The sequence below is a fragment of the Symphalangus syndactylus genome, chromosome 13 (genome assembly GCF_028878055.3).
Source record: "Symphalangus syndactylus isolate Jambi chromosome 13, NHGRI_mSymSyn1-v2.1_pri, whole genome shotgun sequence".
Taxonomy (NCBI): Eukaryota; Metazoa; Chordata; class Mammalia; order Primates; family Hylobatidae; genus Symphalangus; species Symphalangus syndactylus.
This window is the reverse complement of record NC_072435.2, coordinates 45,261,730-45,287,457: the sequence shown is the minus strand read 5'-3', so window position 1 is coordinate 45,287,457 and position 25,728 is coordinate 45,261,730. Positions and strand designations below refer to the sequence as shown.

General features: G+C 53.0%; 1 protein-coding gene across 2 annotated transcripts in view; it reads right to left on the bottom strand.

The window, feature by feature from the left end:
- Nucleotides 1–25,728, bottom strand: part of SLC25A42 (solute carrier family 25 member 42) — a 50,462-nt gene that overhangs the window by 4,476 nt on the left and 20,258 nt on the right. For both annotated transcript variants that reach the window (XM_063616437.1, XM_055237414.2), the window contains exons 2-7: nt 13,248–13,362; nt 7,231–7,336; nt 4,153–4,178; nt 3,347–3,513; nt 2,657–2,773; nt 669–820 (exon numbers count right to left, since the gene is read on the bottom strand). In XM_063616437.1, coding sequence (XP_063472507.1) covers nt 669–820; nt 2,657–2,773; nt 3,347–3,513; nt 4,153–4,178; nt 7,231–7,336; nt 13,248–13,328 — 649 coding nt within the window. In that variant the 5' untranslated portion in view covers nt 13,329–13,362. The remainder of the gene's footprint in view (nt 1–668; nt 821–2,656; nt 2,774–3,346; nt 3,514–4,152; nt 4,179–7,230; nt 7,337–13,247; nt 13,363–25,728) is intronic.

Below are 25,728 nucleotides of genomic sequence, written 5' to 3'. Positions count from 1 at the left end.
ATTCTTTGTACTTTTTTATTTTCTCCCAACTACCAAAACAAGCAAGAGTACTTCCCTTCCATCTGGGCTTTACCCATATGCTTTGCATGTGTGCTTGTGAAGAGGTGAGGTGGCTGTCAATGCTCCGGGTAACACACTGGGCTTCCCAGAGTCGCTTTTATTTCTTGAGACAGGATCTCACTTTGACACCTAGGCTGGTGTGCAGCGGTGAGATCACAGCTCACTGCGCCTTGACCTCCCAGGCTTGGGTGATCCTCCCACCTCAGCCTCTCCAGTAGCTGGGACCACAGGCATGTGCCACCATGCCTAATTTTTTTGTATCTTTGGTAGAGACAGGGTTTCGCCATGTTGCCCAGGCTGGTCTGGAACTCCTGACCTCAAGTGATCTGCCCACCTCAGCCTCCCAAAGTGCTGGGATTACAGGCACGAGCCGTGGCACTGGCCAGAGTTCCTCTCACATAGGCATTTAAGTCAGTGAGTCCAGGTTCCTCAGTGGCGGCTGCACACAGTGTGTTTTCTCCCGATTTGGATGTGGGTCTACAGCCTGCCCCACCCAGGGGTTGTACCCCACTCCGCCTGGTCTCCAGGTCTATGTGACCCAGGTGGAGCTGTGGTCCCCAGGGAATGCTTCCTGAACGTCCCCTCCCCATGCTCCCAGCTCTCCTTACCTCTGTGCAAGCTCTTAAGCGTCTCATAGGTGAAGAAGCTCAGGCCAGCGTAGGGAATGACCCCCAGCACGGTGGGCATAAATCCATGGTAGAGAGTCTTCATCCCCTCTTCTCTCGAGATGCGGATGAAGACATGAAAGATGTTGCTGTACCTGCCAGGACAGAGCAGCCCAGCAGGTGGGAGTCAGGCCTCCCAGGCACAGGGAGGAACCACAGAGGCTCTCGGCTCCTCCCACAGCCGGCTGGGCCTGGGTGTGTCTGGATGTTGATGTTTTCCTTCTTCAAGACATATAACCCCATCGCCCAAGCTTTGTTATTAGAGGGGAAATGCATGCATAAGCCCAGACTCCACCTTCGCCACGGGAAGCAAGTGCTCAGCCCTGGTCTTTTTTTTGTTTCTTTGTTTTTGTTTTGAGATAGTCCCCCTCTGTTGCCCAGGCTACAGTGTAGTGTCACAGTCTCGGCTCACTGCAACCTCTGCCTCCTGGGTTCAAGTGATTCTCCTGCTTCAGCCTCCCAAGTAGCTGGGATTACAGATATATGCCAGCAGACATGGCTAATTTTTGTATTTTTAGTAGAAATAGAGTTTTGCCATGTTGACCAGGCTGGTCTTGAACTCCTGACCTCAGGTGATCCACCCACCTAAGCCTCTCAAAGTGCTGGAATTACAGGCGTGAGCCACCATGCCCGGCCTCCATTCTTACACTTTTTTCGTCTTTTTTTTTTTTTTTTTTGGAGACAGGGTCTCACTCTCTGGCCTGGCTGGAGTGCAGTGACATGATCATGGCTCACTGCAGCCTCAAGCTGCCAGACTCAAGCAATCCTCCTCCCTCGGCCTCTGGAGCAACTGGGACCACAGGCGTATGCCACCACATCAGGCTACTATTTCAGTTTTTGTAGAGATGGGGTCTTGCTATGTTGCCAAGGCTGGTCTCAAACTCCTGGGCGCAAGCAATCCTCCTGCCTTGGCCTCCCAAAGTGCTGGGATTACAGGCATGAGCCACCGCACCCGGGCCCAAGCCCGGTCTATTCTTACACATTTTTCATGATCATGGTATCTTTCCTGAATTAAGCATTCCAGTCTCACACTTTTTTTTTTTTTTTTTTTTTTTTTTTGAGAGACAGAGTCTGGCTCTATTGCCCACGCTGGAGTGCAGTGGCTCGATCTCGGCTCACTGCAACCTCTGCCTCCCGGGTTCAAGCAATTCTCCTGCCTCAGCCTCCCAGGTAGCTGGGAATACAGGTGCGTGTCACCATGCCCGGCTAATTTTTGTATTTTTAGTAAAGGCGGGGTTTCACCATGTTGCCCAAGCTGGTCTCAAACTCCTGACCTCAAGTGAGCCACCCACCTCGGCCTCCCAAAGTGTTGGGATTACAGGCATGAGCCACCGCGCCCAGCCATATTCTTACATTTTATTATTTTTTTTTTTGAGATGGAGTCTCGCTCTGTCGCCCAGGCTGGAGTGCAGTGGCGCAATCTCGGCTCACCGCAAGCTCCGCCTCCCGGGTTCACGCCATTCTCCTGCCTTAGCCTCCCGAGTAGCTGGGACTACAGGCGCCCGCCACCATGCCCGGCTAATTTTTTGTATTTTTAGTAGAGACGGGGTTTCACCGTCTTAGCCAGGATGGTCTCGATCTCCTGACCTCGTGATCTGCCCGTCTCGGCCTCCCAAAGTGCTGGGATTACAGGCGTGAGCCACCGCGCCCAGCCATATTCTTACATATTTTTAATGCATCTGTGCCCAGTTCAAAATGAAGACTCTTAGTTTGATCTAAGCAGAAAGTGACCCCCAGGCTAAGAGAACAAATTGCTGCCTTTCTGGAACAGCTGCAGAATGACACACCAGGCCTGCCCTGTGGACACAGAGGCCCAGATGCAAACCCCAGGGGCCCGATAGAGGGATTCCGACCTGGGAGCCCCCGAGACACAGAGCCCCCGAGACACAGAGCCCCCGGGGCTGATGCGCATCACCGATGTGAGGACTCACATTTCTTTCGGGGTTACGGCCATCCGCGCTCTGACCAGGTCCAGGGGGTAGGTCAGTGAAGCGGCTGTCGTTCCAGCCAGTGCACCGGCGAAGAGGCGAGGCCAAGGGGGCAGGGCTCTGAACAGGGCAGGAGGAGAAGGCGAGACGGCAGTGAGGGGGCTGCAGATGCACAGAGGCCCAGCCTGGAGCACCCGCACGTCTCTGCTGGGGCGGGGACAGGGGTGGGGACCGAGGAACACGAGGCGGGTTTGGCTTCCTCGTGGCCAAGCTGATGGAGTCTCTGGAGTGGGCCTCATTTTGAGGTTTACATGGCTGCCTTCCCTTCCCCACTGCTGGCATAAATTAATGATGCGTATTTTCCCTACGGCCCTGGGGGCACAGTAGCCCGACCCTCTGGGATTTATGTGGGGGGGTGGAGAAACGTCTGGAGAAAAACGGGCAAAGGAGAGGAGCTCTGAAGACAGAATAGGGCATGTAACAGAGTCAGGGGGCGCCTCAGGAGGGCCTGGGTGAGGAGTCTCCCGGTGTTTCCTTGTTGGAAGAGGGAAGGCAGGGCTAGGTGCAAGGCACGAAGAGGAAAACGCGGAGGGGGCGGGGCATAGGGAGGGCAGGGGGCGGGGCGTCAGAAGAAAGAGGGGAGGGTGTGGGCGGGGCGACTCTGGGGCGGGGCGGGGCAGGGCGGGGCCTCACTCTCCGCGGAAGCCATAGTAGCTGCCCAGGATGCGCTTGTACTCCTCGTGTGCGCTGAACTGGATGGCGGCGTAGGGCACCACGCGCACCATGGTGGCCGAGTTCCCGCGCCACAAGCTGAGAAAGCCCTCGTTGAGGTAGGTGTAGTAGAGGACCCGGAAGGCCTCCTGGAGATAAGCAGGGAGGTCAACATCCCTCTGCCTATGCCTGCCCTCCCTGCGCGCCTCTGTGACCAGCAGAGCGCCGAAAGTGCGGAGGCGGGGCCGGGGTGACCCCATCTCCATGCACAGTACACAACCCCACCCCCATGTGAGGGCCCCACCCCGATTTGTCCAGACTGACATTATCAACCCCAGCCCCGTCCCTCCTCCCTATGTTTTCTGGGCCTCCCACCCCAGCAAGTTCTCTTGGGGACTGCAAAGCGAACCGGACTGCAAAGCGAACCAGGCTGCAAAGCAGCTCGGAGCCCTGCCCAAGGGCATGTCTGTTGGTGTTTGGCATTCTAGCTTTTACAGTTTATCTTTTTCTTTATTAAGAAGGTAGCACCTGCTCTGTGTTTAACAAGAAATCAAACATGAAAAGGTTGTTTTAGAGCTGTTGAGTCTCCCCACCCCACTGCCGGAAGGACACTCGGGATGTCCCGTCAGTTCCCAGGCTGGGCTGTGTGCAGGGAGAGCTGGGGATGGGAAGACAGGTAGTCCTGTCCTCACCCCTGAGACTCTCCTCAGACCACCTGCCTAACTCCTGCCAGCCCATCAGGGTAGTGGTGACTGTCCCCAGGCTGGGGCGGTGACATAGTGGCTCACCTTTGCAGAAAATCTTTTTGAAGACACTGGAAAAAAACAAAAGCACAAAAGCCACTGAGATGCAAAGGACAGAACCTCCCATCTGCGTGGCCCCACCCCCGGCACCCCCTAGCAGAGTCACCCTCCTCTTCCTCCCTAATCTTGTCCCAGGAATGGGAGCTGAGCTGACACCCAACCCCCAGAATAGTGAGGGTCTCCAGTGAGAGGAGAACGTGTCTGAGATGGGTTGACACTCAGCACCCTGTCCCTGGACTAGACTACCATTCACCCAAACCCCTGCAGGGAAGGTGTCCCAGCCTCCAGGCACTTGGGCCTCAGCTGAGAAGCCCTGGCTCTCAGAACAAGGCCTGCAGGGATCTATCCTCTCTCCCGGACATGCCCCTCCCAGGGCCCCAGCACAGGAACCGCTATCCTGCCTCTCCCACCCCCTGTGGCTGCCGAGTTCCCTTTCTGGCTCTGTGCTGCCTTTGGGCATGGGGGACCCGAGCCATGGTGGGCCATGAGCACTCTTGGGAGAGACCCAGAAAAACAGGCCACAAATGGTCACCAGGAGCCTCTGACGTGGTCTGGCAGCCGGCCTCCCTCACCCCTCACCACCCACCGCTTGTGTGTGCAACGTGCATGCGTGCCTGCTGCCTCCAGGGTTGAACCCCAGTTCCCTGCAGAACACAACACCCTGCACCTGCTGATGTGCACTTAAAGGGGCCTGCCCTGGCCAGGTGCAGTGGCTCAAACCTGTAATCCCAGCACTCTGGGAGGCTGAGGCAGGTGGATCACCTGAGGTCAGGAGTTCGAGACCAGCCTGGCCAACATGGCGAAACGCTGACTCTACTAAAAAAAAGTACAAAAAAATTAGCCAGGCATGGTGGCAGACTCCTGCAATCCCAGTTACTCGGGAGGCTAAGGCAGGACAATTGCTTAAATCCAGGAGGTGGAGGTTGTGGTGAGCCGAGATCACACTACTGCACTCCAGCCAGGGGGACAGAGAGAGACTCTGTCTCTAAATAAATAAATAAATAAATAAATAAATAAATAAATAAATGGGGCTGTCCCTTTCGAAGGCCTGCCAGCTCACTGGATGCCCGTGACAGCCAAGGAGGAGGCAGATATCCATGCCTCCACTTTATGGAAGAGGAAACTGGGACACAGAGAGGGTAGGGGATCGGCTCAAGGTGGTGGGAAGGGCCTGGCTCAAGCCTGCAGATTCTTCCCAAACAGCTGAGGGGCAGAGGGCCCGGGCCATAACCATCTTGCTTCTGGGCCCTAGGCAGGAACTGGTAACTGTTTGAAGGGGGCAAAGGCCACCTCTTCAGAGGACCCTGTGACTGTTTAACCCTAGGGAGGGAGGGCGAGGGTTTCTGTTGAGGGTTTAATTTCTGTCCTCTGAAAAGCTATGTCTGAGTTCTAACCCCTAGACCCCAAGAAGGTGACCTTATCTGAAAGCAGGGCCTTTGCAGATATAACAGAGCTAAGGTAAGGTCATACTGGGTTAGGGTGGGCCCTAAATGCGAATTGGTGTCTTTATAAGAAGAGAAAACAGGCCGGGCGCGGTGGCTCATGCCCATAATCCCAGCACTTTGGGAGGCCAAGACGGGTGGATCACTTGAGGCCAGGAATTCAAGACCAGCGGGGCCAACATGGCGAAACCTGTCTCTACTAAAAATACAAAAAAATTAGCCAGGCGTGGTGGTGCGTGCCTGTAGTGCCTGTAGTCCCAGCTACTCGGGAGGCTAAGGCAGGAGAATTGCTTGAACTGGGGAGATGGAGGTTGCAGTGAGCCAAGATCACACCACTGAACTCCAGCCTGGGTGACAGAGCGAAACTCTATCTCAAAAACAAACAAACAAACAAACAAAACTAAATAAATGGGAGAGAGAGAAAACACACACACACACACAGAGGAGAAGGCCACGTGATGACAGAGGCAGAAATTGGAGCCATGCAGCCACAAGCCAAGGAGAACCAGGAGCCCCCAGAAGCCGGAAGAAGCAAGGAAAGATCCTCCCCTAGAGCCTCTGGAGGGAACACAGCCCTGCCCACACCTTCACTTCAGACTTCTGGCCCTGGGACTGTGAGAGAAGAAATTCCTGTTGTTTGAGGCCACCTGGTTTGTGGTGCTTTCTGACAGCAGCCCCAGGAAACTCGTACAGATTCGAAGTGGATTTTATTATTTATTTATTTATTTATTTATTTATTTATTTATTTATTTATTTATTTTTGAGACAGAGTCTCTCTGTCACCCAGGCTGGAGTGCAATGGCGCGATCTTGGCTCACTGCAACCTCTGCCTCCCAGGTTCAAGCGATTCTCCTGACTCAGCCTCCAGAGTAGCTGGGATTGCAGGTGCCCGCCACCATGTCCAGCTAATTTTTGTATTTTTAGTAGAGGCGGGGTTTCACCATGTTGGCCAGGCTGCTCTCAAACTCCTGACCTCAAGTGATCTGCCCGCCTTGGCCTCCCAAAGTGCTGGGATTACAGGCAAGAGCCACTGCGCCAGGGCCTCTGAGTGTATTTTAAAGAGGCATTAAAAAAATCCAGTTGAGTGCAGTGGAGCACACCCATAGTCCCAGCTACTTAGGAGGCTTAGGCAGGAGGATCACTTGAGCCCAGGACTTTGAGGCCAGCCTGGGCAACAGAGAAAAACCTCATTTCTGGCCAGGCACGGTGGCTCAAGCCTGTAATCCCAGCACTTTGGGAGGCCGAGGCAGGCGGATTACGAGGTCAGGATATCGAGACCATCCTGTCTAACATGGTGAAACCCTGTCTGTACTAAAAATACAAAAAAAATTAGCCGGGCGTGGTGGCGCATGCCTGTAGTCCCAGCTACTCAGGAGGCTGAGGCAGGAGAATGGCGTGAACCCGGGAGGCAGAGCTTGCGGTGAGCCGAGATTGCACCACTGCACTCCAGCCTGGGTGACAGAGCAAGACTCCATCTCAAAAACAAAACAAAACAAAACAAAACCTTATTTCTAAAATAAATCTAAAAATAAAAACCAATTTGAAGCATGGTTTGGGGGCCATGAAGGAGGAGGTGACCGCCTGGCAGCTTCTCTATCACATGGGGACGACCAACATTTACCTTGAAAGATGATTTTGGTTCGGTCCAGGGGGGCTACTGCTGTTTTGGCAAGGGCGCCAGCCAGGGCCCCGGACAGCAGGGAGCTGAGCACTTGCCTGTGGTCACGCTGCAACAGAACATGTGATCAGAGGTCAGAGGGCAGGGTCTGCTCCGCAGAGGACCTTGCCCCAGAAGTGCCTTCCTTACACCCTCTGGGCCAGGGCCGAGGGATGTACCCCACCCTGAGTGTGTTGGCCTTGGTTGATTCTGGGTGATCTGTGGTGGGTCCACAGGCCACAGAGCCTACTGGAGACACAGTGAAAACCTCCCAGGATGACAGGGACCATCCACGTTGGAGGTGAGGTGTGCAGGTTTCACATTCTCAGAGACAGGCTCACAATAGGACTGGCCCACGTGCAAACTTCAGTTCCCTCCACAGCCTGCGTGCACCTGACTACGGCACTGTGGCATTTTAGGTACACAGGGACTGAAAACAGGCACCAGGGACCGTTGGCGTCGGGGGGTTGGCAGTGGGTATCAGGCAAGCAGACCCTGACTCTCTGCCAGCGTGTCCCTTCCCACAACTTCCAATCAGGACTCCAGAGGTAGGCATCTATGACTCTTCATCCAGCCCAGCTGAGGGGGTGACAGCAACATTGATGATGGCTGCCAACCCGCATTGACTGCTCCCATGCCAGCCTGAGAACCATCGCTTTCTGGAGTCCTCTGGAGCTTCCCAAGTCCCCTGCTCCCCCATAGCCCTCCCTCCTTCCCTGGAAGGTCATGCCGCACAGCAGTGTGTCCGAGCCCTGTGGGATCCCACAGGCACCACCTGCCCATCAGGTTGGAGTTTCCATTTCCCCTGCTGACTCGGCCACGGGACTCTCACTGAGAAGTGGCAGAGAGCATTCTGGAAAGTTCTGGACGGGAGGTGCTCTGATTCCATTTCCCCAATGGACTCGGCCATGGGACTCACTGAGAAGTGGGGGAGAGCATTCTTCTGCCTCAGCCTGCAATGCTTTGCTGTCTGAATGTAACGTGGATGGGCAGGTTATTCAGTGACTGCCAGGAATCTGCGAAGTCCCACCAGGCATAGGCATCCTGAAGGGCCTGGAGCCCCACAGTGCAGGGTGGGGGTGTGTGCAAGACCCTTCCTGTCCCCGTGGTGCCACTGGTCCAAACAGAAAGCCAGATGCCAACAGAATCATCAGATGAATGCAAATACAGCCACCCATCGGGAAGGTGCCGCGAGGAGGTGGCCCAGGGTTCTGCAAGAACTCTGGGTTTGGGGGTGACAGGCTGAGCTTGAAGGATGAGGTGCAAGTCACTTTGGGGGTGTGTGTCATAGTATTAGGTGGGGAGGAATGAATACTCGGAGGCTAGGGTGAAAAGGAGCAGGGGACCCTGGGGGACCACAAGGAGGGCAGATTTGCTGGCATAGGGAAAGGGAGGGGGTCCAGAGAAGAGAAAGGAGATGGGAAAGAGAGGTAGGTGCTAGACCCTATAAAGCCTGGCAAGGAGGCTGATCTTTGCCCAAATAAATGAGTTATTTTTATTTTTATTTTTTTTGAGGCACAGTCTCGCTCTGTCACCCAGGCTGGAATACAGTGGTGTGATCTCAGCTCACTGCAACCTTTGCCTCTCAGGTTCAAGCGATTCTTCTCCCTCAGCCTCCCGAGTAGCTGGAATTACAGGCAAGCACCACCACGCCTGGCTAATTTTTGTATTTTTAGTAGAGATGGAGTTTCGCCATGTTGGCCAGGCTGGTCTCGAATTCCTGACCTCAAGTGATCTGCCTGCCTCAGCTTCCTGAAATGCTGGGATTACAGGCATGAGATACCATGCCCGGCCGAAATGGGCCATTTTTAATATGACCAGAGTGGGGCCGGGCACTGTGGCTCATGCCTATAATCTCAGCACTTTGGAAGGCCGAGGCAGGCAGATCACCTGAGGTCAGGAGTTCGAGACCAGCGTGCCCAACGTGGTGAAACCCCATCTCTACTAAAAATATGAAAATTAGCCGGGCATGGTGGTGGCTGCCTGTAATCCTAGTTACTCAGAAAACTGAGGCAGAAGAATCGCTTGAACCCGGGATGCCAAGGTTGCAGTGAGCTGTGATTGCACAACTGTTCTCCAGACAGGGTGACAGAGTGTCTGAAAAAATAAAAAATAAGGCCGGGCGCGGTGGCTCACGCCTGTAATCCCAGCACTTTGGGAGGCCGAGGCGGGCGGATCACGAGGTCAGGAGATCGAGACCATCCTGGCTAACACGGTGAAACCCCGTCTCTACTAAAAATACAAAAAATTAGCCGGGCGAGGTGGCAGGCGCCTGTAGTCCCAGCTACGCAGGAGGCTGAGGCAGGAGAATGGCATGAACCCCAGGGGGCGGAGCCTGCAGTGAGCCGAGATCGCGCCACTGCACTCCAGCCTGGGTGAAAGAGCGAGACTCCGTCTCAAAAAAAAATAAAATAAAATAAAATAAAATAAAAAATAAAAATAGTGACCAGGGTAGAAGCGGCTCCTGCAGAAACCCAGGATAGATATGGTGGAGGCTGGAGATGGGGAAGGGATGTGGGAGCACTTCTCAGGTGTAACAGGCAGCCGGAGTCGGACTGAGCATGGCTGCCCCCACCTTCGGAATTTGCTCAGCTCAGTGGGTGGTCCGGGGTAAAGGGCCGGGCCTGAGTCTGTCCACACACCTGGCCTAAATCCCAGCTCTGCCCCGACTGAGCTCAGGTAGAGGGTGCCCTCTTTGGTCTCCCAGTCATATCTTTGAAATGGCAAGGTGCCAGCTCTCAGACCCTCTCCCACATGTCCTGGGCTACCCAGCAGCCTTGTACCCCCAGTCTGGTTCCATAGAACACAGCCTCCTTTTCCTCAATGCCCCCAGGGTCCCCTCCACCAGCCCAGCCCTCCCTTCCTCAAAGGGACAGATTGCACATCGATTTTGTTTCTGAGGCCAAACTTCACCATGGGGTTTGATCTTCTCCTAGCTTCTCGGAGGCTGTCTTTGGGGACCTCTGCCTTTTCTGGGACATGCAGCCAGGTTGCAGACGTCTGGTTCCATGAGCTTTGAGAAATGCGGGCGCTTGGTGCTGGTCCCAGCAGCAGTCCAAGGCCTTACCAGCTCCGGGCCAGTTTCTTCTCTGAATCAGTCGGACCAGCTGCTCCCCTCTGGAATGGGCCTCTGTGTGCAAATGGAATATTCCCTGGAGAGTGCCTCCCTGCACCCTGCTGGAGACACAGAGTTCTTCCACCTCCTCCATTCGGTGGTTATCTCCTATCAGTTTGTCGTTTTGTTTGTTTGTTTTTTGAGACAGAGTCTCGCTCTGTCCACCAGGCTGGAGTGCAGTGGCGCAATTTTGGCTCACTGCAACCTCTGCCTCCCTGGGTTCAAGTGGTTGTCCTGCCTCAGCCTTCCCAGTAGCTGGGATCACAGGTGCGCGCCACCCTGCCTGGCTAATTTTTGTATTTTTAGCAGAGATGGGGTTTCTCCACGTTGCCCAGGCTGGTCTCGAACCCGAGGCTCAGGTGATCCGCCTGTCTCGGCCTCCCAAAGTGTTGGGATTACATGTGTGAGCCAGCAGGCCCAGCCGAGGCTCTTAATGTTACAGAGCCAACTCTGTGTTGTTTTTTTGAGATAGGATCCCACTCTGCCACCAGACTGGAGTGCAAGCGTATGATCATAGCTCACTGCAGCCATGACCTCTTGGGTTCAGGTGATCCTCCCACCTCAGCCTCCTCAGTAGCTGAGACCACAGATGTGTGCCACCACACCCAGCTAATTTTATTTTTTTGCAAAGACAAGGTCTTGCTATGTTACCCAGGCTGTTCTCAAACTCCTGGGTTCAAGCAATCCTCCCGTCTTGGCCTGCCAAAAGTGCTGGGATCTCTGGTGTGAGTCACCATGCCTGGCCAGTGCTAAATCTTAGTATCAGGAACACACATCCATAAACTGCACCTCTCAAGGTGGCCACCAGTGGCACCTGGAGGACATGTGTTGGGGCCAGTTCACATGCTCAGTGGAGGCTGCTGCCTCTGGCTGACACTTCCAGCTCCTCTCTAACACAAACACCTTATTATCCAAAGAGCTGGGAGCAGGCATCACTGAGGGGTCAAAGTTTCAAGATCCATCATGTGGGGAGATCCTACGAAAGAAGAATTTGTCAGCCAGGCAGCTGAAGAGAAAGTGGGCAATCCCAGATTGGGATGCATGTTGGCCATAAACACCATGGGAAGAGACTCAGTGTTTTTTGTTTGTTTGTTTTTTTCTGAGACAGGATCTCACTCTGTTGCCTAGGCTGGAGTGCAGTGGCATGATCTCAGCTCACTGCAACCTCCACCTCCTCAGTTCAAGCAATTCTCCCACTTCAACCTCATGGGGAGCTGGGATTACAGGTGCATGCCACCATGCCTGGCTGATTTTTGTATTTTTAGTAGAGACGGGGTTTCACCATGTTGGCCAGGCTGGTCTCGAACTCCTGACCTCAAGCAATCCTCCCACCTGGGCCTCCCAGAGTGCAGGGATTACATGTGTGAGCCACCATGCCCAGCCAAGGCTCAGCTTCTTCACCAAAGAAAAGAGACTTTGCAGAGTGAGTCCCTCCCACCTTGGGGCTGGCCAGGTGGACCAAGAGCAATGTTGTCGGGGCCTGCCAACACAGAGAATGGGCATGTGTGTGTGATGCCCAGCAAGTGACCGGTACTGGCGCATTTCTGCATGTGGTTCAGCAGCCACCGCTGCCTCAAGCTTGTCCACGTGGCGGGATCCACGTTGCAGACCCCCTCCTCTCCGGCATGCAGAGCAACAGCCATATCCAGGTGTTCTTCCAGCTCTGTTGGGACCTTCACTAAACTTCAAGGCACGTGCGTGCCCTGTGCCTCAGTCACCTGGTGGTGACCCCGGTGAATGAGTCCTCCTGCCTGCCTGCTGCTCTGAGATGCCACCTGGAATCCGGGGAAAGGTCGGGAGGCCTGGAAAATGACGCCACCTCAGCCTTTGACCCCATGGACTTTGAAAACTGCCTGTGCGGTTGGCCTGAGTCAGGCCCTGGGAGCGCAATGATTTCTGCGTGGGGCTGGGTCGGTCTGTGTTTCAGGTTCAGCTGAGAGGACTTAGGGGCCAGTGGGGGGTTCTGGTTTCTATGGTGAACAACAGGGCTGACCCAATTGCTTTGAGAGAATATCTTTTCTTCAGTGGAATTGTGGACTTAAGAGGTGAACTTGGAAACACAGAGTAAAGACCAAGCATGCCCACCCCCTTTAGCTCTCTGCATTTGGCTTTTTTTTTTTTTTTTTTTTTTTGAGACAGGCTTTCACCCTGTCGCTCAGGCTGGGGTGCAGTGGCACAATCTTGGCTCACTGCAACCTCTGCCTCCCAGGTTCAAGCGATTCAACTGCTTCAGCCTCCCAAGTAGCTGGGATTACAAGTGTGTGTCATCACGCCTTGCTAATTTTTATATTTTTAGTAGAGATGGGGTTTCACCATGTTGCCCAGGCTGGTCTCAAACTCCTGGTCTCATATGATCCTCCCACCTCAGCCTCCCAGAGTGCTGGGATTATAGGCATGAGCCACCATGACTGGCCTTGGCTAATTCCTTAGTGTTCCAAAATCTGAGGGAGAAAATGGCGCTCCAAGACATGTCTGATACCTCAGGCTACCCACCCCATGCTGGCACTGGGTTTGGTTTTGGCCTCTTACCAGGCGGCTGGGCTGGTTGGATTCACATCACAAGTGGGGCTTTCGGTGGAATAGAGGGTGGCTGGCGTCCTCCATCCCATGATCTTACAGTATCTGGGGCCGTGGGAGCAGAGAGGCTCCACCACTCCACCCTCAGCCCAGGTAGGCAGGGGTACCAACATGCACATCCTAGGTGCAGGGTGATTTGTGATGGGGTGCATGGAGCACAGGAGAGGGATCCCTGAGCCTGTTTGGAGGGGGCGCAGAGGTTGGGAGGAGGGGGCGGGGAGCCTGGGAGTGGGGGTGGGGAGGCTGGGGCTCCAGGAGAACACCCATCCCAGGAGGCCGGGGTACTTGCCTTTGATGAGACGGACGAGGACAGGACAGCCTCGGCATCCTCATGCAATCGCACCGGGCCTTCCTTCACACCATTACCCATACCAGGCCTGCTCGGAATGGCAGGAGACTCGGTCCTGGGGGGGTAAGGGGAGGTGGTAAGATACGGCGAGATCCTGAGAGATGGTGGGTGTTCCACCAGCCTTTTCCTATCCCGGTTTCTGGCTCCCCGCGTGGAGAGGGATGCCCTCAACTGCATTCCGCAGCCACGGTCCCATGTGTACTGCTTAATCATTTACAAAAGCCTTTCTTGTTGGCACTGGAATGTAATCCTCACAAACAGTCTGTTCTTTTTCCAAATCGGGTGCCCAGGGAGCAAACAGGCTCAGAGAAGTTAAGCAGCCAGCCAAGGTCACACAGCTACCAGCGGGTTGTGGGGCCAGCGTGGCCAAGGTGCTCAGTGCTCGGTGCCAACACCACTGTCAGGCCAAACATCCAGTGGGCTTGTGTCAGCTTGGACCCGAGGGTCTCTGTCCACCAAAATACTCTATTTTTTATTTATTTTTTTGAGACGGGGTCTCACTCTGTCACCCAGGCTGGAGTGCAGTGGCACGATCTTGGCTCACTGCAACCTCCACCTCCCAGGTTTAAGCAATTCTTGTGCTTCAGCCTCCCAAGTAGCTGGGACTACAGGTGCCCACTACCACACCCAGCTAATTTTTTTATTTTTAGTAGAGATGGGGTTTCACCATGTTGGCCAGGCTAGTCTCGAACTCCTGACCTCAGATGATCTGCCTGCCTTGGCCTCCCAAAGTGATAGGATTACAGGCAGGAGCCACCGCACCCGGCCTTTTTTTTTTTTTTTTTTTTTTTCCCCACCCAGGCTCGAGTGCAGTAGAACAATCATAGCTCACTGCAGCCTCAAATTCCTGAGCCCAAGTGATCCTCCCACTTGGTCAGCTAAGGGTGTTTTTTTTTTGTTTTTGTTTTTGCTTTGACAGAATCTCCCTCTGTAGCCCAGGCTGGAATGCAGTGGCATGATCTCGGCTCACTGCAGCCTCCGCCTTCCAGGTTCAAGTGATTCTTATGCCTCAGCCTCTCAAGTACCTGGGATTACAGACATTTACTACCAAACCCAGCTATTTTTTTTTTTATTTTTAGTAGAGCTAGGGTTTTGCCATGTTGGCCAGGCTGGTTTTGAATTCCTGGCCTCATGTGATCCTCCTGCTGTGGCCTCCCAAAGTGCTGGGATTACAAGCGTGAGCCACCGCGTCCGACTGGGTTGGCTAATTTTTATTTTTCATTTTATATTTTGTAGAGACAGGGACTCACTATGTTGCCCAGGCTGGTCTGGAACTCCTGGGCTCAAGCGATTCTCTGGCCTCAGCCTCCCAAAATGTTGGGATTCCAGACATGGCCACTGTGCCTGGTTAGTTTCCATGCTTTAAAATCATCCAGTAAATGAAAACGCATTACTGCAAAGTGACGCAAAGGGTGCAGAGGCCCCAGAGCAGGCATCAGTGCCGGTGAGTGACGCTGTACAAAGTGCACTTGGGATTCTGCTACACCAGCCTCCACTGCTGACTCTCCTAGTGAACATGGACCCATGGGCACGGGCTCTGGGAGAAACACCTGCTTCAAAGATGGGGCCGGAGAGAAAGGATGAGCCTGGAGCACATACGTGGAGGTGCCAGTCATGGAGGGCATGCTCACAAACAGAAACTAAAGCAGATGGGTGTGGCGAGGGGGTCATGGGCACCCACCGAAAGAACGCTTGATGGCCAAAGCTGGAACAGTTTGAATAGAAATGGAAAAAAACATAAAGCAGTCATGGATGAAAGCCTGAACTATAAAATAACCATGAGTCCATATAATATAAAGAAATGACAGAATAAGTAAGTACATGGTAGGGAAGAGACAAATCTCCCAGGCAAAGGATTCCCAAATAGCTCAGCAGCTCGGACCTCCAGGAGGGGCCATGCTTGCTGCCCTCAGATGTGGCTGCGCTTAGCGGCTTCTTTCCAAAGAGTGCAGTCTGGAAAGGGGGCTGTCAGTGACTGCAGCACAGAAACCTGATGGATCCCAGCTGGGCTAGGTGATCCAGGGCAACGCTGGCTGGGATAAGTCAGGTGGACGCATGTGCCTCTGATGGAGTGTGACGACTAGGGTCTTCCTCCCCCAGATCCATCACCCCATCTGACCATGAGAAAAACATCAGGCTGGGCGCAGTAGCTCATACCTGTAATCCCAGCACTTTGGGAGGCTGAGGCGGGCAGATCATGAGGTCAGGAGTTTAAGACCAGCCTGGCCAACCTGGCAAAATCCCATCTCTACTAGAAATACAAAAATTGGCCGGGCATGGTCGCGGGCGCCTGTAATCTCAGCTACTCGGGAGGCTGAGTCAGGAGAATCACTTGAACCCAGGAGGTGGAGGTTGCAGTGAGCTGAGATCACACCACTGCATTCCAGCCTGGGTGACACAGCGAGACTCTGTCTCAAAAGAAAGAAAAGGAAAAAACATCAGACACATCCCACCGGAGGGGCATTCTCCAGCACCCCTGACCACTGCTCCCCAAAACTGTCACAGTCACCAAAAACAAAGACAGCCTGAGAAACCGTCTCAGCCCAGAGGAGTCTAAAGAGATGTGAGGACTAAAGGTCAGGTGGGATCCTTGGACAGAGAAAGGACATTCAGGAAAAATGGAGGAGCGTGAATAAAGTATGGAGCTCCATTAATATTAACACCGTCTCAGCACTTGTTCATTAATGAGGCAAATGCAGCACAGTGCTGTGAGAGGTTATGCGTAAGGGACACTAGATGTGTGCGGTGTCAGGGAACTTGGCACAGCCTTTGCAATTTTTCTGTAGATCTAAAACTGCTCTCAGCTGGGCGTGGTGGCATGCACCTGGAATCCCAGTACTTTGGGAGGCTGAGGTAGGATAATCGCTTGAGCCCAGGAGTTTGAGACAAGCCTGGGCAACATAGTGAGACCCCGTCTCTAGAGAAAAAAATTAGCTGGATGTGGTGGCATGCACCTGTGATCCCAGGTACTCAAGAGGCTGAGGTGAGAAGGTCACCTGAGCCCAGGAGGTTGAGGCTTCAATGAGCCGTGATTTCAGCAGTACACTCCAGCCTGGGTGCCAGAGCAAGACTGGGTCTCAAAAAATAAAAATAAACAAAACTGCTCTCAAGCAGACAGAAACCAGGTCCTAAAGACCTTTACCAGCCGGTTGCTGGGGGTCGGCATCCTTCATCATCAGCCCGTGGGATGTGCTGCGTCTGTTTCACCCTCCCCTGCTACAATTAGCCATGTCCGACTGCTGCCCAGCACCACCCCTGCCGCTACAGACCCTGGGGGCTGTCCTTGCACTTGGGCACTCGGGTGAGAACGGCGCAGCCTCTCTACTCCTCGATTCCTAGAATCGAGGTGCTGGGTCAGGTGGCCTGGACACATTCTGCAAAGTCGCCTTCCCCAGAAAGGATTCAGCCATTTGCCATCCCCCAACAGTGGGTGAGGTGCCCGAGGCCTGGGTCCTGGCCGAAGGGGGTCCCTCCCGCCCTCCTGTGGGCTCTTGCTCTGAGCTCCTCAGGAGGTCACAGTCCTGTGAGGAACAGTCTCTCCAGAAGGACACTGCGGCCTCAGACCCTCCCTTGGCTACACCTGCCCAGCCTTTGTGAACAAGAAGAGCCACCAGCCAGGGCTGCCTGCAGTGCCCATGGTACCATCCTTCACTGGATCACCTGCCCGGGGCCAGGGCTCAGCCTTGAGTGGCACCCACAGACATAGACAAAGTCACTGCACAACCTGGCCGGAACTACACAAGGGTACTAGGCCCTGCAGGTGACAGAGCACTGAGGGCAGCTGGGACTGGGGGACGTAACTGGAGGGGGTGGAACGATGGCCCCTGAAAGATACACCCTGTCCCCAGAACCTGTGAATGTGACGCTTTTAGGAAAAAGGGTCTGTGCAGATGTGATTAAGACAATATCTCTAGATGAGGGTTAAGGGTGGGCCCTAAGTGCAATGACTGGTGTCCTTGTAAGAGACAGAGTAGGAGACACAGACACAGAGGGGAGGGTTGAGGATGAGGCCTGGAGCACGGTAGGCCACCACAGCCAGTGCATGATCCCACAGCACAAGAGCAGCCTGCTTCTGTTCCAGCTGCCTCCTCATCCCGTGATGAGGCCAAGGAGGGAGTCCCGGCACCACCAGCATCCGCCACCCTCCCCGTCTCAAGAAGAAGACGGAGCCCAGGGCACCAATGCCTGCAACCATCAGAGACACAGGTTTTCATGACATTCTTTTTGTTGTTGCTGCTGTTTTATAGTCAGGGTCTTGCTCTGTTGCCCAGGCTTGGGTGCAGTGGCATAATCATAGCTCACTGTAGCCTCGACCTCCTGGGCTCAAGCGATCCTCCCACCTCAGCCTCCTGAATAGCTGGGATTATAGGCTCATGCCACCACAACTGGCTAAGTTTTTAATTTTCTGTAGAGACAGGGTCTCCTTATGTTGCCCAGGCTGGTCTTGAACTCCTGGGCTCAAGTGATCCTCCTGCCTCAGCCTCCCCAAAGTGCTGGGATTCCAGGTGGGACCCACTGCACCCGGCCATAACATTCTTGTGTTTCCACTGTACTTAATTTGTTTTTTTCCATCACCTCCCATTTTGCAGTAATATTGAATTTATTTTTAAGGTAGTGATACAAACTACCCTTTATTTTTATTTTATTAATTTTATTTTATTTTTGAGATGGAGTTTCATGCTTGTTGTCCAGGCTGGAGTGCAGTGGTGCAATCTTGGCTCACTGCAACCTCCACCTCTCGGGTTCAAGCGATTCTCCTGCCTCAACCTCACAATTAGCTGGGATTACAGGCGTGCACCACCACACCCGGCTAAGTTTTTGTATCTTTAGTAGAGACGGGGTTTCACCATGTTGGCCAGGCTGGTCTCAAACTCCTTACCTCAGGTGATCTGCCCGCGTTGGCCTCCTAAAGTGCTGGGATTACAGGTGTGAGCCACCGCGCCCAGCCCAAACTACCTTTACATGAATTTAAGTTAGAAAAGACACCCATGAAGTGAATTCTAGAACTGGGTAGGGCAGACCACAACTGGGGGAGGAGGTCCCCGAGGATTTCAGTAGAAACAGGCCCAAGAGTCACGCTTTTGTCTTTCGTCACAGCAGAAAGATGCTGCCTGTGTTCAGGAGTGAGCCGTGTTTGCTGCAGCTCAGGAAGGCAAAGGGAAAAGCCATGTGACATCCCGGACCCCGGGGACCACAGTGAGAACAAGGGATGGGGTTTGGGAAATGATAGCCTAAAATATGACCTTGGCCTTTGAGAACACAGAAGCAGGAAGCACTGTTTCTTTTCCTTTCTCCCCAGAAGCAGGTCATGAGACCCTCAGGTGGGAGGTGCCTCCTGTACCTGGAGGAGGGGAGCAGAAGATACAGAGATGCCAAGAAGAACCTGAACAAACAGGCCTTGCTAAGTTCCCCCAAGGTTATTACCATTAAATCAGACGCTTTTTTGTTGTTGTTGTTTTTTGAGACGGGGTCTCACCCAGGCTGGTCTTGAACTCCTGGGCTCAAGTGATCCTCCCGCCTCAGCCTCCCAAAATGCTGGGATTACAGGTGTGTGCCACGGTGCCCAGCCAGATCAGACCCTTTTGCCCTCTAATCAGATTTGCCCATGACTCTAATCTTCATCAAACCTAACAAACATACTCAGGTTTACCTGTTTTGGGGGGAGGTCTTTGTTTCTGTATAAAGGCTCCCAAGACACGTAAAACTTGTTTTAAATAAATTTGTCTGCTTTTATCTTGTTAATCTGTCTTTTGTTACAGGGGCCTCAGCCATGAACCTAAGATGAGTGAGAAAAAGATATTTTCCTCTTCTGCATGGGGCGGCCACTTGGGGTGGCACGTCTGCCCCTTAATAAGCAGACACCTGGCTGTGACTTTCAAGAAGAGGTGAAACTGACACGGGAGTTCCTCGGCATCATTTGGGGGGTTGGGGGACAGACACACTGGTTTGCTTCAAAACCGAAACTTGGCCTTCTCAAAATGTAAGTCACTCACAAGTTCAAAGACGATTTATATAAAATAGGATCTGCAGGCCAAGGTGGGACAGGACACTAGATTGGCCACTTGTCAAAGTTTGTGCCTAAGAAAACAATCTTTGGAAAGGGCCCAAGGAAAGCTCAGAAGGCAGACTCCTGCTCTCCCTCCAGGGACCCCCAGTGGAACAGACATTCCTGCTGAAATGCCTTACTCTTCTCAGCTCATTTGTTAGAGTTTAGAGGTGTTTTTTTTGTTTTTGTTTTTGTTTTTTGAGAACGGAGTCTCGCTCTGTCACCCAGGCTGGAGTGCAATGGCGCGAGCTTGGCTCACTGCAACCTCTGCCTCCCAGGTTCAAGTGATTCTCCTGCCTCAGCCTCACAAATAGCTGGGATTACAGGCATGTGCCGCCATGCGCAGCTAATTTTTGCATTTTTTTGTAGAGACGGGGTTTCACCATGTTGGGCAGGCTGGTCTCGAACTCTTGACCTCAGGTGATCCACCCTCCTCTGCCTCCCAAAGTGCTGGGATTACAGGTGTGAGATACCACACCTGGCTGCCTGGAATCTGTTTTTTTTTTTTTTTATTTTATATATATATTTTATTATTATTATTATTATTATTATTATTATTATTATTATTTTTGAGATGGAGTCTTGCTCTGTCACCCAGGCTGGAGTGCACTGCTGCGATCTCAGCTCACCGCAACCTCCACCTCCCGGGTTCAAGCAATTCTCCTGCCTCAGCCTCCTGAGTAGCTGAGATTACAGGCACGCACCCCCATGCCTGGCTAACTTTTTTGTATTTTTACTAGAGATGGGGTTTCACCATGTTGGTCAGGTTGGTCTCAAACTCCTGATCTCGTGATCTGCCCACCTCAGCCTCCCAAAGTGCTGGGATTATAGGCATTAGGCCCCCCGCCCAGCCCTGGAATCTGTTTTAAAGTCCAACTGCACATTTGTCAAATTCAGAGTATAAGTTGAGCTCTAAAAGGTGCCACCACACTTTGTTTCAGGAAGTACAGAAAGAACAGGTGCCCATTTGAATCAAAGTTGAGGATCACTGGCCAGGCGCAGTGGCTCACGCCTATAATACCAGCACTTTGGGCCAAGGAAGGCAGATCGCTTGAGGCTAGGAGTTCGAGAGCAGCTTGGGCAACATGGCAAAACACCGTTTCTACTAAAAATACAAAAATTAGCCAGGTGTGGTGCATGCCTGTAGTCCCAGCTACTTGGGAGGCCGAGGCAGAAGAATCGCTTGAACCCAGGAGGCAGAGGTTACAGCAAGCCAAGATCGTGCCACTGCACTCCATCCTGGGTATCAGAAAGAGACGCTGTCTCAAAAAACAAAAGAAAATGAAAAAAAAAAAGGCCGGGCGCAGTGGCTCATGCCTGTAATCCAAGCACTTTGAGAGGCCAAGTGGGGGGATCACAAGGTCAGGAGATCAAGGCCATCTTGGCTAACATGGTGAAACCCTGTCTCTACTAAAAAATACAAAAAAAAAAAAAATTAGTCGGGTGTGATAGCACATGCCTATAATCCCAGCTACTCAGGAGGCTGAGGCAGGAGAATCACTTGAACCCAGGAGGCGGAGGTTGCAGTGAGCTGAGATCACGCCATTGCACTCCAGCCTGGGTGACCAGAGTGAAACTCCGTCTCGGGCGAGGCGCGGTGGCTCACACCTGTAATCCCAGCACTTTGGGAGGCCGAGGCAGGCGGATCACGAGGTCAGGAGATCGAGTCCATCCTGGCTAACACGTTGAAACCTCGTCTCTACTAAAAATACAAAAAAAATTAGCCGGGTGTGGTGGTGGGAGCCTGTAGTCCCGGCTACTCGGGAGGCTGAGGCAGGAGAATGGTGTGAACCTGGGAGGCGGAGCTTGCAGTGAGCCGTGATCGCACCACTACACTCCAGCCTGGGTGACAGAGTGAGACTTTGTCTCAAAAAAAAAAAAAAATTGAAGATCAGATTTATATGCAGGGCTGGGGTGGGGTCTGGAACCATTCCTTAGAAACTCCTGGTAAGAGGCAGAAGAGGTGCAAGACAATGGCCAGTCCATGCATGGCAACAAAACTGTGGCCCAAAACCTGTGCAGCCACCAGCTCCGGAAACCAAGCACCAACCTCTGCAGCAATGCTCAGGACCTGGTCAGTGATTGCAGCTTCTCTAACATTGGCCCCCACTTCCAACTTAGGACCAACCAGAGAAAGCCAATTGTGTTTCCCTAAGCAACCCCACAGGACACTCGCTGTTAGCTGGCTGCCCCCAGCTTCCCCAGGCTGACAGCCTCCTGTGGGCTCACTTGAGCCTGCCCTTTTCCACTCCACAGCTCTCCCTCTCCCCTGCCTGCCTTGGAGCTTTGGCTGACTCCCTTGCAAACTCTGAATAAGCAGGCTGTGCTGCTCTCATTTGGATGGTCTTTGTTTTTCCAAGTAGCTCAATAAATGGGGGAGAAGAGACAGCACTTCCTTACAGTTGAATTTCAATTAATAAATGCAGATGGAATGATGGAAATAGAAAACACCATTAGGCAAAGGCCAGTATTAATTGTTGCCATCAAGAACCATGGGGACGGCTGGGCACGGTGGCTCACACCGGTAATCCCAGCACTTTGGGAGGCCGAAGTGGGCGGATCATATGAGGTCAGGAGTTCAAGACCAGCCTGGCCAACATGGTGAAACTCCGTCTCTACTAAAAATACAAAAATCAGCTGGGTGTGGTGGTGTGCGTCTGTAATCCCAGCTACTCAGGAGGCCGAGGCAGGAGAATCTCGGCTTGAACCTGGGAGGTGGAGGTTGCTGTGAGCTGAGATCGTGCCACTGCACTCCAGCCTGGGCGACAGAGCGAGACTCTGTCACAAACACACACAAAAAAGAGATCCTGACATCTGTGACAATTCAGATGAACTTAGAAGATACATGAATAACCGAATAAGCCAGCCACAGAAAGACAGATGCTGCATGATCTCACTTATATGTGGAATTAGAAAAAAAAAATCAAATACATAGAAATCGAGTAAAATGGCGGTTACCAGGAGCAGGGGGAAATGGGAAGATTGTAGGTCAAATGGAACAGAATTACAGTTATGGAAGGCAAGTATGCTAGAGATCTAATGGACAGCATGAGGACTATAGTTAATAACATTGTATCAATTACTGGTAACCTCACCCTCCCCACCCACCACACCCCCACACATATGGTAACTATATGGGATGATTTTTTTTTTTTTTTTTTAAGAGACGGAGTCTCGCTCTTTCGCCCAGCCTGGACTGCAGTGGCGCTATCTCCGCTCACTGCAAGCTCCACCTCCCAGGTCCATGCCATTCTCCTGCCTCAGCCTCCCAAGTAGCTGGGATTACAGGCGCCCGCCACCGCGCCTGGCTATTTTTTTGTATTTTTAGTAGAGACGGGGTTTCACCGTGTTAGCCAAGATGGTCTCGATCTCCTGACCTCGTGATCCGCCCGCCTCGGCCTCCCACAGTGCTGGGATTACAGGCGTGAGCCACCGCGCCTGGCCGGGATGATTTTTATATTAGTTTGCAGTTTGTTTGACTGTAGTAATCACTTCACTATATATGTATATCAAAGTAAATATATCAGAACATCACATTGTCCAACCTGGGCAACATGGAAAAGCCCCATCTCTACAAAAAATACAAAAATTAGCCAGGTGTGGTGGCATGTACCTGTAGTCCCAGCTACTCAGGAGGCTGAGGCAGGAGGATCATCTGAAACCAAGAAGTTGAGGTTACAGTGAGCTGAGATCGCACCACTGCACTCCAGCCTGGGTGAGAGAGCAAGACTATGTCTCAAAAAAACAAAACAAAACAAAACAACAAGCAAAACCCCCCAAAACCACACAACATGTTGTACACGTTAAATATGAACAATTTTAAAATGTTATTTCAAAAAAAATGGACTAGCCTTAAATAAAATAAAACCATGGGCAGATGCTACAATGAGTGGGTGAAAACAGGATGAGAAATAGGGTGTTTGCATGGCCTCTGAGCATCTCCCTACAGGACACTTAATAATTTCTCTGGACCGGGTGTAGTGGCTCACGCCTGTAATCCCAGCACTTTGGGATGCCGAGGCAGGTGGATCACCTAAAGTCAGGAGTTCGAGACCAGCCTGGGCAACATGGTGAAACCCTGTCTCTACTAAAAATACAAAAATTAGCCAGGTATGGTGGTGCTCATTTGTAGTCCTAGCTACTCAGGAGGCTGAGGCAGGAGAATCGCTTGAACCTGGGAGGCAGAGGTTGCAGTGAGCCGTGATCATGCCACTGCACTCCAGCCTGGGTGACAGAGCGAGACTCTCCCTCATAAAGTGCTAAAACAAACAAAGCCTGGAGAAAACCAGCAGCTTCTGGGGCATGCCAAGTCTGGGAAACACATGTTGGGTGTCTGTGGCTATAGAAGGACTGGCCGGGTGATCTGACTTCTCTTGGTCCAGGCCCTCCAGGGCACATAGTCCCAAGGGGTACTGTGGAGGGTGACTCTGAGCCAGTGTGGCTACACCCAGGGGTTGTGTTGAGGGGCAGGGAAGGGCACTGGCAGCCCTGGTTTTCAGGGAACCCATTGCCCTTCTCAGCAGAGTGCATCCTGACCCTGGCTGGCCCCCTCCCCTCCCCTCCCCTCTCCCCTTCTCTCCCCTCCCCTCCCCATGTCTGGGGCCATGCTCAGGCAAAGGCCTTCCTTCCTCCAGGGCCTGTTTCTGCCTCTGCATGTGGGGGTGAGAATGGGGTAAAGACACAGGCAGCCATACAACACAATAGTGGCTACTGGCCGGGTGTGGTGGCTCACACTGTAATCCTAACACTTTAGGAGGCCAAGGCCAGCCTCACCTGAAGTTCAAGACCAGCCTGGGCAAAATGGCAAAAGCCGGTTTCTACTAAAAATACAAAAATTAGCTGGGCATGTGGTGGGCACCTGTAATCCCAGCTACTCGGGAGGCTAAGGCAGGAGAAGAGCTTGAACCTGGGAAGCAGAGGTTGCAGTGAGCTGAGATCGCGGCACTGCACTCCAGCCTGGGCGACAGAATGAGACTCCTTCTCCAAAAAAAAAAAAAAAAAGAAAAAATATGGCTATTGTTCAGAGATCCCTTTGCCCTGGAATCCTCCCAGCCTTAACTGAGGAGTCTCAGCTCAGTTTCACAGCTGGGGAAGCTGAGGCAGTCTGGGTGCTTGCCTGAGGCCACAGCCACTGGCTAGTGGGGCCTAGCTGGGCTGAAGACAATGGTGACAATCACTGCCGCTAATGACTGGGGTAACCGTGGTTCCTCTTTACCCCTCATGGTGAGGCGCTGTTTCCCTACTCTGCAGATGAAACTCAGAGAAGTTTGGCCAAGTCCAAGGACAGAGGCAACTCAGGCCCCAGTGCAGGATCCAAAAGCCACAACCGGGTTCTTCTCCATGGAGCCTGGCCCCTAGGCACCCACAGCCACCAAGGTAAGTCTCAACATCATTTCATCAAGCACTCTAGAGGACCATGTACCCCCTCCTTTTTTTTTTTGAGATGGGGTCTTGCTATGTTGCCCAGGCTGGTCTGCAACTCCTGGGCTCAAGTGATCCTCCCACCTTACCTCACCTCCCCAGTAGTTGGGATTATAGGTGTGAACCACCTTGCCCTGCCCATGTGCCCTTACTCAAGACTTTGCTTAACCTAAAGGAACAGCCAGTTCTGGGGGCGTAGGAGGGCAACTTCCCCCAGGTGACCCACACCTGGACCTCTTGGGTAAGGTGGGTTCAGCCAGGGGCCTCCGTCAAGTGGGTATTCCCCATTCCCTACTCTATTCTTCGGAAGCAGCCCAGTCTGATGGGATGGGGATGGGTTAAGCTCCACTTCCCGGAAGGGGGAGCATCGATGGATAGGACTTGGAATTATTCCACAGGGACAGCTGTCTCTCCTCCTCCATTTATTTTTTCAGTCATTGATTCTTATCTGTGTGGCCTTGTGGATATTCACTTTGCACTGTCCATTAAACCCAAATGCTCCATTATCCTCTGGGGATGTGATGCTATACATCCACCGCCGTAGACAAAGAAGCGGGTTTGGGGAGGGAGGGTGGGTGGAGATTTCACTACGATGAAGAGGTTGCCCCAAAGACTCAGGTGGCTGGAGAAGCTGAACTGGATATACCCATGTCAATGCATCTGTGGGCCCCAAACCTGACTATGCAGATGTAGAGGGGAGGCGGGGCCTGTGGTGGATGCTGGGTGGGAGATGGTGTGTGCAACACCGCAGAGGTGCCTGCCGGGGCACGCTGTGGTGATGGGATGCAGGCAGGTATGTGCAGGGTCTGGGCATGCTGTGGTGGTGGGGTATGGGCAGGTGTGTGCAAGGCCCTGGAGGTGCCTGCAGGGGCACGCTGGGTTATTGGCAGGTGTGTGCAGGGCCCTGGAGGTGCCTGCAGGGGCACACTGGGGTGATGGGGTGTGGGCAGTGTG